This window comes from Lepisosteus platostomus, chromosome 8, assembly GCF_059453375.1.
Source record: "Lepisosteus platostomus isolate fLepPlt1 chromosome 8, fLepPlt1.hap1, whole genome shotgun sequence".
In the NCBI taxonomy this organism is placed as follows: Eukaryota; Metazoa; Chordata; class Actinopteri; order Semionotiformes; family Lepisosteidae; genus Lepisosteus; species Lepisosteus platostomus.
The window spans coordinates 32163585-32175597 of NC_142618.1; the positions used below are offsets into that span (position 1 = coordinate 32163585).

Genomic DNA, 12013 nt, shown 5'->3' on the forward strand with positions numbered 1-12013 from the left:
CCCTCTTCAAAAACATGAAACTGTATGTTCACCTTTGAGGATGACAACTGCCCAAAGCACAAAGAATGCCCAAAGAATGACAAAGCACACAATCATAGTAACAGTGAAGTGATGAAGGAACAAAAGGTTAAATGTCCTTGAGTGGCCCAGTCAGAGCCTCACCTTATAACCCATGAAGAAATGTGGCAAGACTGGAAGATCACTGTACGTCAATGCTACCTGTCAGGAAGTGTTTTTCAGGACCCTATGCAGACAGCACAATCTGGGAGGGAGTGAACAGACACTGGGAGGAGACGAGGAACTGGGCTGGTAGATGAACAGGGGGGCGTGACGAAGGTGCTCGGTGCTCAGTGGGCCATGGCATCTGTCATTACTGCCAAAAGAGCTTCTCCCATAATTAACTCTGGGGGGCAGAGACTTATCTAATTATGTTTAACATTTTATTTTTAATAAATGTTTTTTTTTATTCTAGTAAAACAATTTTTCCCATTAAAATGAGGAGCCTGGTGGAGAATAGCTCACTAGGATACAGTACACTGCACTATTTTTTAATGCTACACCTGTAAGCTTATAGACTGTTGTGGCCTTTTGTTTGCAACAAAATGTTTTATTTGTCGCCTTCATATGCTATGGCATTTACAATATACGTTACTAGTCCTAAATGAATCTTAAGTTAAAAAATAGGCACAATTAAAAAAGACACGACCATTAAAAGAAGACAAGTTCTAAGCACAGAATAATTCGTCATCCCTATCAATCTCAGAACTGCCTGGGTAATGGCATAGTGCCCAAAACCATGTGAGGAAAAACAGTCTATTGATTTATTCACAGAGGCTGCTACTTGGAAAAGGTCTCCTGTTTAAAGTGTAATATAGCCTTCTCAAACAAAAATTCCACTGGACTGGACTGTATGTTTCCTTCTTCTCCTTTTTACTGTTATTGATAAGAATACTACACCTGCAGATCACATATTTGTTAATAGACATTAATTAACTCCACTCCATTAATTCCAGTTCACTATTCTGCTACCTGATCATTGTTTTGTTTTTTTACTTTGTTTCAAATGTACTACTTTCTAAAGTTTAATTTGCATTGTTCTGTATGTGTATTAATAACATGGCATACTGGAAATGCAACACAGATTGAGTGATTCATTGATTAGCTGGTAAATAAAAGCCGATTCCGGTCTCTGAAAGACAGGAGAAGCTGAAGTGACAGGGGTCCATGACAGAACTCTAATAAAGATATAATAATATGTATTTCCATTTAATAACCTATAACCTGGAGATGGTGATGCTGATAATCTGGAAGGTGGTAGGGGCAACTATTAAGTTAAATTATACTGCATATTTTCCTGTATAAAGAAACATTATAAAACATAAACATCACACCTTGTCAGCAGGATTCTCATCTCCATTCTAGTAAGTCTAATTCCTAGTTGATGCCATGAAAAGAGATTTGATCAGATCAATTCCAAAGCAACTGGGATAAAACATATTATCTAATGAATCACAGGCACAGTTGACACTGACCTCTCCAGCTATTCATTTGTATATCTGGTTGTGTCTCCAAAAAACCAACAGGAGCTTTGGATCTACGTGATATACAATCATTGATGCATTATAGTGACAATGTATCTTTCTTATACTGTATCTTTATTAGAGTCAGTAATTGTGAGGAGTTAGTCTTACTTCATGGTTTTAATCTTGGAAAACACACTGATCTTTGTTTTGAGAAAGGTGCAGTGATGTTTCAACAGACCGGCAGTACAGATGACCATCCAGGATCTGGTCACCCTCAAGTGACCACATCAGAGCAGGATCAACACATCAGACTTGTCCATCTGAGAGCTAGTTTCTGCCAGGCGTACTGTTGCTGAAACTGCCGGCAGACACAATGCCCATCAGTGACAGGACAGTGAGGCTCCATGCTGCTGGCCTTAGAACAAGGAGACCTGTTAGAGGCCATCTGCTCACACCTCCTAGACATCACACCTGACTGGTGATGGCCTCATCAGCAGTGGCATCAGGTCCTCTTCACAGATGAGTCACTCTTTAGCCTGTTCCATGCAGATGGGAGGGTAAGAATGTGGAGGAGGAGCTGTTGCATTTCTATTTTCCATCAATATACAGTATATCTTCATTTCTGTGAGAGGCTTAATACTGCATGCTGGGTAGCAGTGTGTTGTAATCTGGAGTATCACCTGATAGGTAAACTCTGATTAAGTCTTCCATGTGCTTCTCAGTCTGATGTGTTTGGAACTTCAACTAGTTTTATAGATAAAGGTCATGTTGGATAAGGCGAATTTGTACAGGTACACAAAACAGTGATGCTACTTTCATGGTTGTTTTGCTAATGTTGTTGTACTTCTCTGCATCCACAATGTTCCATAATTCTGAAGCAGATTGCCGTAGATGCCATTTTGAAGACTGACAATCTAAACAGATAGTCATTGTGATTAAACAACACACCTTCTGTTCAGAAATGTCACAAATGTCCACCTCCATAAAGGTATGTGAAATCTATTTCACACAGGGCTCCAGCTGTATTAAATTAGTGAATCTCTTATCAATCTCTTTAGCAGGCCTGACAAAGAGATCACTGTACTTATTAGTGTCCAAGGCCTCAGCTGCAGATTAACTTTTCATCTGTATTTTGTTCAAAAAAGGGAGATGCTCTTTTCAGCATTTGTTGAACAATGAGGCTCAGACTTAAACTTGAAACTTTTCACTGCACTCAAAATGTCAGCAATTGTCTTCATTTTACTGTAGCTCTTGCTATTCATATTTTTATTGGGGAAAAACATCAAAATCTCAGTTTGCAGCCAACTATCAAGATGAAAGGGTTTCTACAGATTACTTGAAATTTCAGCCTATATAGAAATCAACAACTATTCTAATCACAGGTAATTACATGATTACATCCTTTTAAAGTGCCTGCTGATGGATAGCACAATGATCGTTCAAGATACTGTATGTATCTTGTAGGGATCTGATTTGCAAATTGTAAGGAAATCAGTGTGCTTCCTGGTCTTAGCTGGGGTCGTTAGTTGTAATTAACAACAATTTCTCAATTGGCACATTATTTTTGATTAAATAGTTCTTCATCATGTAAATTGTAACATCTATTATTTTGGTTGCTGATTTCAGAGCAAGAAAGTCAAAAATTCCCCTTTGACTGCAAAGTGCTCCAATTCCAACTAAGCAATATAATTTGAATCCACTTATTCACCACACTCAATTGAGAATCATTGGCAAGTACCCCTATCAGATATGATTTCAGGACAGTTTTGGTAATCCTTGAATAAAGATTTGAGCATCACAATCGTTCAGCCCTGAACAATTTCACCTCCTGTACAGCTCACAATGTCTTGTTCTTTGTAAAATACTAAACTACTTTGAGACATGCTTCAGTTGAAATGATACTGCATATTTTCCTGTATAAAGAAACATTATAAAACATAAACATCTCACCTTGTCAGCAGGACTCTCATCCCCATTTTAGCAAGTCTAATTCCTAGTTGATGCCATGAAAAGAGATTTGATCAGATCAATTGGTGACTATTCTTAGTTGGTTGCGTGAACATGGGTAGTTACTCTGCAATACATTTTTTAGGCCACCAACTGCTTCTAGTGGGTATATCTTATACAAAGTTTTTGTCAACTGCAGTAGAAGTTGACAAAACTCCAGATCTTTTCCCAATGGTAACTCTCATACTGTTGATTAAACATTCATACTTGTATTCTCCTACTCCTGATGTACAGTAAATAGACGATCTTTTGTTTTTCTTTGGTGGACCTGCTTTAATTTTCAAGGTGATTGAAATGGTTACAAAAAGATAACTTTGTAACTATTCCTGTTTGTAACACTTACAGTATGACCTACTTCACTGTACATGGTATTTTAACTAAAGACCATCATGTGAGCATCTGAACCTGAGCATCACACAGCATGGATACAACAGCCATACAGGATTAACATACCCCCACAAGCCAAAAGTAAAAGTACCAGCTAGAACTATTCAGATTATCCATCAAGGCAAATGAATAAACTCAATTTCAAAGTAAAAAAATATCTAATCTTTTCCTTGAATTTAAATTAAAAAGCTTTATTATTTGTACAAAGCCACTAAGACTGCTATACTCTCAGAGGGTATTCAAGTACAACCACAGACTTTCATATCTTAAAACCAACTCCAAAACACTCTGTAAATGCCCTTAAAGTCTTGGAAGGGCAGGTTATTTGTACTGTGAATTTGTTGGGATATTTCAATAGACTGATTAATATAAACTCAACCACAGAGCATTATACTTGCCTTCTGATAATACATACAGTGCAAAGTCTTTTCATGAACAGGTGAACCCGGCCTTGTGGATACAGTACGTTAGGATGTATTGCACCTTCTTGCTACACTGTTCCTAAGATTTGATTGAGGCCAAAAATAATCATCCAATAGTCATAAAACAATTTTAATTCAATATTTATCAAATATTAATTAATTTGTCAAATCATGCTATGTATAGCATACAGCCAGTCAAAGTAGATGCAGTCCATTTCTGGGACACACATGAATTTGTGTACATAAAGATGTCAGAGGAATTAATCTATGTATTTCCCTTGTAATTTGTTTATAATGCATGCCAGAGGTGTACACTATAGGTGTGCTTAGGTTACTATTGTATTTGATTCAGTAGCATCTTATAATTTTGATAATGATCTTTATACAGAAACTGAGAAAAACCCAGGTGGTCATCACTGCTTAAGGCAAACATTTAAATGATTTCTTATAATAATTCAACCGTTGGCCCTCAAGCCACATCAATTCATAATCAGACCAAAAGAAAATGAAACAGCTCTTGTCTGCAGAAGATTAGTTGGCATTTGCATATCATCAAGGGCTTCCAAAAACAACGAGGCAATCAAAGTTGGAAAACAGTAATTCTTTCACAAATCCTCACCAAACCTGCAGCTACACTCAGACTCCCCTGTAGTAGTCTTGGTGTGACTTCACTCTTACACTTCCCCTGCAATTCACAACCCCCAAAGGAGCCCTTTTTCCAGTACAGAGGACTAGGACTTGACTAGAGAACCCCGGGTCTGTGGCCATACCTGTGTAACCTTCTCAGTGACGTTGTGTGTGCGGTCCTTCAGCTTGCAGGGAGCAATGATCTCCTTGTCAGAGGAAGGTGAGGCAATGAAGGGCTCTGGCTTGAAGTCCACAAAGTTGAGTGTGATCTGTGGGATCTTGCTAATGGTCCGGTAACGTATCAGGTCTGAGTCAGAGGTTGAGTTCAGCATGTTAGTTCTAATGTGGTTCATTGCACCTGTGCAGGAATGACACAATTACCATAAAGAGATTTGACGATTTTCATGCTATCTTAAAATCATACCTCACCTTACGAGCAATTAATAGAAGGTTCCTAAGATACGGGTTCAGAAAGCAATCCAAACTAACTGTGCTAACATCAATATGAGTTGAGCTGCTGGTACTGTAGGTGTACTGTGTTCCTTGGGAACTAACTTACAGTATACTCAATATTCTCTCATAGCCTCTTAATAAATAAAGTATCTGCAGTATATGAGATATGCACAGGACAAAACATAAGTAACGATACAGGACTTGTTATAATTATCCGTGAACTAATTTCTAAGTTATCCTTTCTCTTCTGATAGACTGTCATCACACTCTTTTAGATTACATGTTTCCCACTCCCCTTCTCATACCTTCACTCTTTGAGGCACACACAGGGAGGGGGAAAGGAAAGTGTGAATCAGAATATTCCATTATTTTCTTAAACAATTCAGTCTTTTGAATTCCTGTTTCCAGAAAAAGGCTAATCTTTCAAAACTAGAAATGAAAGGCATTGTGATAGCCTCTACAAAGAGTCAGAAAAATATTCTTAACTCGCTTTGTTTTATGTATTTTCTTATGTTCTTGAACACAGTGTTGAATGACAAAAATACCAATAAGTCTCTGCAAACATTCCTTGGAACGTGAAAGGTTTCGTATCCTGAGTCTTTATCTAAACAAAAGGTTTCACTGCCCCACACCTGTTTGGTTATATCATCATTATACTGTCCATAAATGTGAAGTAATAACTGTGATGTAATATCTTTGTATCTACCTATGATGACGTATCATTGCATTGTCCATACCTATTCAGTTTTACTATTGCACAGTCCCTACCTGTGATGATGAATCATTACGTTACTCTGCACACTGTGCATCATACCTGTACTGGCATGGCGGCTGCGGAGCTTCTTATCAAAGTCAGTCTTCATGGCCTCAATGTCATCGACAGAGGATGCGCGGCGCACACTGTAGAAGCTCTCGCGGGACCGGCTGCGCGTCAGGCTGCAGTTGGAGAAGGAGGCGTCAGGGTTGAGGCGCTGAGGCCTGGGAGATGAGTGATTGACGGGTTGGTTTTCCCCGCCATCCAGCAGGGCACGCTGGTCCTCTGGCCATAGCATCTCGGGACCGCCCAGGCAGTTCTGCTCCGGCAAGGACAGCAGCTCCCCCAGGGCCAGGGGCTCGCTGCTTGGCTTGGACATGTCCACCACCACGGCCTCTGGGTCATCCCGGGACAGTGACTGCTTGCTGGTGCCCAGGGAGCGCAACAGGGGTAGCCGCAACCTGAACCCTCGTGGGCGTCCTACTTACAGTGACAGAGAGAGATCGACGGGGGGGGCGCCAAAACAAAGTGCTTACTGAGCATGGTTCCAATAGTAACTCGCTAGAATTCCAAAGAATCTCCTGCACCCTTGACAGTCTTCTGAGAAAACATCCACTGATCAAACATACTGTATTACACTGTTCCAGAAAGAGACACTACACAAAAAAAGAGTATGCTAGCTTTTTTGTCAGTGTGTGGCACAAACAAATAGTTTGCATTGCTTCACTTGCTTGATATTTTGTTGACAAAAGAACCTTAAGAAAAATGCCCTGAAAGGAAAAACTTTAATGCACTTAGATAAGCCCTTCAAATTGATTTATCAGCTGACAGCCTGAAAAGCTAATTAGAGTGTGTGGTTAAGTTTTTTTTTTTCTTCAGAGTGTGTAGCAAAGGTAAGCATTTGATCAGTGGCCTTGAATAGAAATGCACTTTATCCAAAGTCAATGGCTGTGTCTCGCTAGTGTATACAATACAAAGCAGAATCACTTCTGATCTTAACCCTCAGCCTACTTCAGATCCTAGCAGAGGATCAACATGTTAAGTAATGTGGGGACATACTCCTTCTCAGGTCTTTCTGTTCTTGACATACTTAAATTGGAGGTTGTATTTTATTTTTTCCTTCAAGAAAAGAAAGCAACAAATGAAAAGAAAAGTGAAAATAGTTTTAAAAAAGGAATTCTAATTTAAAATATTAATTGGTGGAGATCTGAACACGGTTTGTTTTTTCTACCTTAGATGTGTCAAAAAACTGTTTTTTTTTGGCTAAGAAGTTTGAGCTGACTTTAGTGTATTATAGCTCTTTCTCATCAGACACAGCCGCAGACATTCCATTATATCATGCTAGATTCCATTGAAGCCCATTAATGTCTCACCAAATGGAATTTGGTTTGCAGAGAACCATTTGGAAAAGCTTCTCCTGTTTATTCAGTTTAATATAATCAACGAAGATGCATATACAGTATGTTTTTTACAGGACATAATTGTATATTTGGTTGTGGAAGATAAGTGTAACATTTAATATTAATCCAAATCTTTGTTTTAAATCTGAAAGCATGTCATATATGATTTATTTGCAATCCTGTCCTCAGTTGTTGAAAAACCGTTGCTGCAAAGCTGAACAATTATTTAGAAAGTTACATATCAGAAACGTTTAAATTTTAAAGTGTTTCGTTTCCTTTTGTTTAAAACATTGGGAATTTGAACTGGTGAGTGTAATATTCAGATTAACATGAGATGGCCTTGCTTGACCATGTGTCTGGTGTTAGTAGCTAATTAGTTCCTAATTAGTAAAATCATTCTAACAATGAGGGAACTGGTTTTGCCAACATTCAGCAGTGAAAGAGATTGCAATTATTTTATTTAAATAGTTCTGATCAATGCAATTATATCAATATCTGACTAGACTGTGGCAGTCTGTCTCCAATTTTCTGTACCTGCATTGATCCAGGAGGACGGAACCTTGTGGTTAAGTACTTGGTCAGGTGAGCGAAGCAGTTTATTGTCAGTCATAACTTCGAAGTTGAGGATGAACATTATCACTGCACCATCCTCATTCTTCACTGGCACCACATCCACCTGGCATGGGAAGCACACACCTGCAGAAAGCAAGGAGCCACATCAGGGCAGTGAGCAAACATACTCCACACCCTTAGCAACACTCATCATCTTCATACCAATTATATCAGATGTGTGAGGCAACAGCTCTGCATGCTATGCCACAGTGGTCCCCCCAAAAAATGTTGAATGTTTTTACATTTTTAATAATAATAATGCTTTACTAATTTATATAATTACAGTATGGTCGTTTAATATAATCACTCAAAATGAATACCTAAAATATGCATTTTAAATGCAAAAGAAACAGATTGATTTAAATGACTTTTTATATCTTTATGTCACAATCTAGATATACAGTACATAGCGATAATAACATACGGGATACCACACAGCTGGATTTTCCAAAGAAGCCAAATAAAAACTGTCATGTACTATGTAAACGATTTATACAACTACACCGATTTATTCATCATGCTTAAAATTAAGAAAAACATGTAAATAATCAAAACTTTTCATTGTAATCTTAAATGACTGGAAAAAAAAATAATAACACAATTTGGCTAACCTAAATAGCTTAACTGACCTAGATTCCTGGATTGTATACATTTAGAAAACCACATTGTTAGTGCCAGTACCACTTTACACCTTGCATACAGTAGGTGCCACCACTATTAATGTCCTCTCTGCAGAATGATAACCATCTTGCCCAAGGCAGGTTTTCAGTTATCTCAATCTGAGATACAGTATCTCAATGTCATGGGACCCAAAAGACCAGGGTTTATTTTAAAGTATATCATAACACTGACCAAGTGTTTAACAATAAAAATGGTTTATGTAGAAACAGGACATCTTTGGGAGAGCTGAGAATCCCTGACCTATGACACATTGCAGCTGTGCAGTCTGACAATTAAAGAAACACATCTACATTTAACAACCAGGAACATTCCACTGAGTTCACTCCACAGCCACCAATCATTGCTAAAGTCATCTTAAGTTCATTCCCTTCCTGCTTTTTGGAGCATTTTGTCATGTAGGGGAGCAGGGCCCAGACTCTGTCACTTTTACCAACATCACACAGAAAATAATGTACTTTTAAGGATTTCTGTTTATATCAAAACTGTTTTAGACTAAAATAACTATAGACTTGCAGTGCAGTTCATTTTGGTTGAGATGTAATTTACTTTATTTATCCATAAAAATACTGTAGACTGTACATAAAAATGGTTACAAAGAATAGGAGGGTATTGATGTAAACTGGAAGGCTGAAGGAACTGAAACATATTACTTTTTACTAGGTGCAACTTTCATGTATTTTTTACATGAAAAATGACAAGGGAACATTAAATAGCTATTTTAAATTCTCAAATGCACTGAGAAAGTCACGTCAGTGGACTTCCATAGAATTAAAACATAAATATAAACCATTGGACACAAATAGAATCTAGTTGGAGTGCATTTAAATCTTGTAACAGTAGGCAGTCCTTTGAGCAAGGGTAAGTGGGTATCTGGAAAAAGCTACCCAGTCATGTTGTTGAAGCTGATATCCTGGCCTATTTTTTTCAAAGACAGTAAGGTACCAGCAATCAAATGAGGCAGATAAACCTGTGGTAGAGTGGCCTAAACTTGTTTGTAACTGTACTTATGGCCATCTAGTCTATTTAGTTCCTAGTAGCTAATTGTTCCAATTATATTTTTCATCTGTTTCTTAAAACCACTTAATTTACCAGTATTAACAACATGGTTGGGTATCTGGTTCTAAACACCCATAACAATTTGTTTAAAAATGCTTCTTGGTTTCAATTTTTAGTGCTCTTTCACCTTAGACAAAGGTGCATTTCTTTAAATAACTAGCAAGGATGAAGGTAAAAATTCTCAGAGTTATGTATATTTATTTCCAAAAATACCCATGATAAATGAGTATAATTTCAATGAGGCAAAGTTAATCCTACAGTATATCTTTTTCCCTTTATACATAGTTTAGCATACATTAACTAATATCATACTATATATCACTCTGCATGTTATGTTTATTACTGTACATGTTACAAGTAATGGACATGTTACTTCCCTATTGCAAATTTAGACAACAACTCTGAGTCATAACTACAGGATCCATATAAATCACAGTGAATTATGAATAATACATTTCCTTTAACAATATTATTGCCTGTATGCAATAACATTGTATAGTTGCTAGCGTCACATAACCTCCTTACATTGAATTTATGTAACATTAAATGAATTTACAATCCAGGCTTTCCTTGTGTGTTTAAAGTACGGGTGTTCTTAAAACACTTTTATGTTTGTATTGTCTGAACTTGGACAGGAGAGATAGGTGTTTCGTTTATTATCCTCAAGTTTAAAAGAAATGCATACATTTTTGCTACATTTTTACACATGAAAACTTTATAACTACTTCACTCAAACTAATAAAAAGTGCATCATAAAAGCATTTTCAATTATATATAAATCTTTGTGGAAGTTTTACAATAATAACCAAGAATCAAGGATTGACAAAAGTCCAACTCTGAAAGCTGAGAAGTAAGCAGAGGGTCTGTCCATTTCCTATTTGCATGTTGGTTTTGTGGAAGCCTCTAATTTTACCTACTGTACCCATTGCAGTAATCTTGATCTGAAAGTGCAGGATTCCATCAATACAGAATTATACACATGCAACACTAAAAATGCACAATCTCATCACACAGGTCCAGCATGCTGGGTATCAGTCAATCGCTTTCTAGTACAGAGATGTGGATTTAAAAGGAGATTTGACTGGCTGGAATGACTGCACTTAAAAGCAGAGGCTCTTTCCTTCTTATCAGAAGTAAACAGAGATTAGGGATCTTTCCTTACCATCTGACTTCTGTGACAATATGTTTTGTGGCAAAAACACACTGTCAAATAGGCACTGGTGGTGTGTGGATATACTGCAAATACAAACCCTCTTCCATGAGTCTTTCCAAGAAACACAAATTATACTGTATCTAAAAGTTAAATACTTAGCTGTGAAGGCCATAAAAAAGACTCAATTTAAAGACAGCAGTTGTTTGTTAGAGCTGATGCTGGCTCTTTTAGCAGTGGCTTTTAATAAAAGAAGCAGATGACCTGTTGGAGATTTATTTAAATGCTCTGATGCTTTGCTTAGAACATTAGAAATCTCAAAAATTCTGTTTAAAAGTTTTCAAATAATACATCAGATTGTCTTATGTTACATACTGTAAGAGACAAAAACAAATTAATTTACAAACTAATGTGGCCATCCCGCAGCTATTTTGATATCCCTTACATGCTATACAACCCATGGCTTGGTATTTCATACACCTTACCTCCAAATTTGTAGATAGTTGCTTTTGACCCGTCTGTTAATAATGATAAATGATTTAATGCCCTCTCACTCTGGGTCAGAGGCACTATGGTAAGAGCCAATAAGAAGCAGTGTTAAAATAATTACAGGTCAATGTAGTATTACATGACTTACAACTGCATATATACTGTAGGTCATAATGATCGTGCCTGGGCAGATACTGTAAATTGTGAAATAATCTCAGGGTCACAAGGGTTATGCAGAGTGGTTATTTTGTTCTTATTTTAGGCCTATGGACAATTTGGAAAAGGGAGGATTTGGCTACCGTACTTGGCTAATGTCTACAGACACTAAAAGCTAACGTAATCCATAATCCAATTTATCACATGATATAATCTGTCTCTTGGCTCACCGACTACACAGAACAAACACCGCAGATTGGGTTAAAAGAAGACTTGAGAGGATTTGTTCCAGTTCT

General features: G+C 37.4%; 1 protein-coding gene across 1 annotated transcript in view; it reads right to left on the reverse strand.

The window, feature by feature from the left end:
- kcnh2b (potassium voltage-gated channel, subfamily H (eag-related), member 2b) overlaps nucleotides 1-12013 on the reverse strand; it is a 258779-nt gene that overhangs the window by 119121 nt on the left and 127645 nt on the right. Inside the window, exons 3-5 of the mRNA XM_088643187.1 lie at nucleotides 8108-8269; nucleotides 6234-6653; nucleotides 5110-5324 (exon numbers count right to left, since the gene is read on the reverse strand). Coding sequence (XP_088499313.1) covers nucleotides 5110-5324; nucleotides 6234-6653; nucleotides 8108-8269 — 797 coding nt within the window. The remainder of the gene's footprint in view (nucleotides 1-5109; nucleotides 5325-6233; nucleotides 6654-8107; nucleotides 8270-12013) is intronic.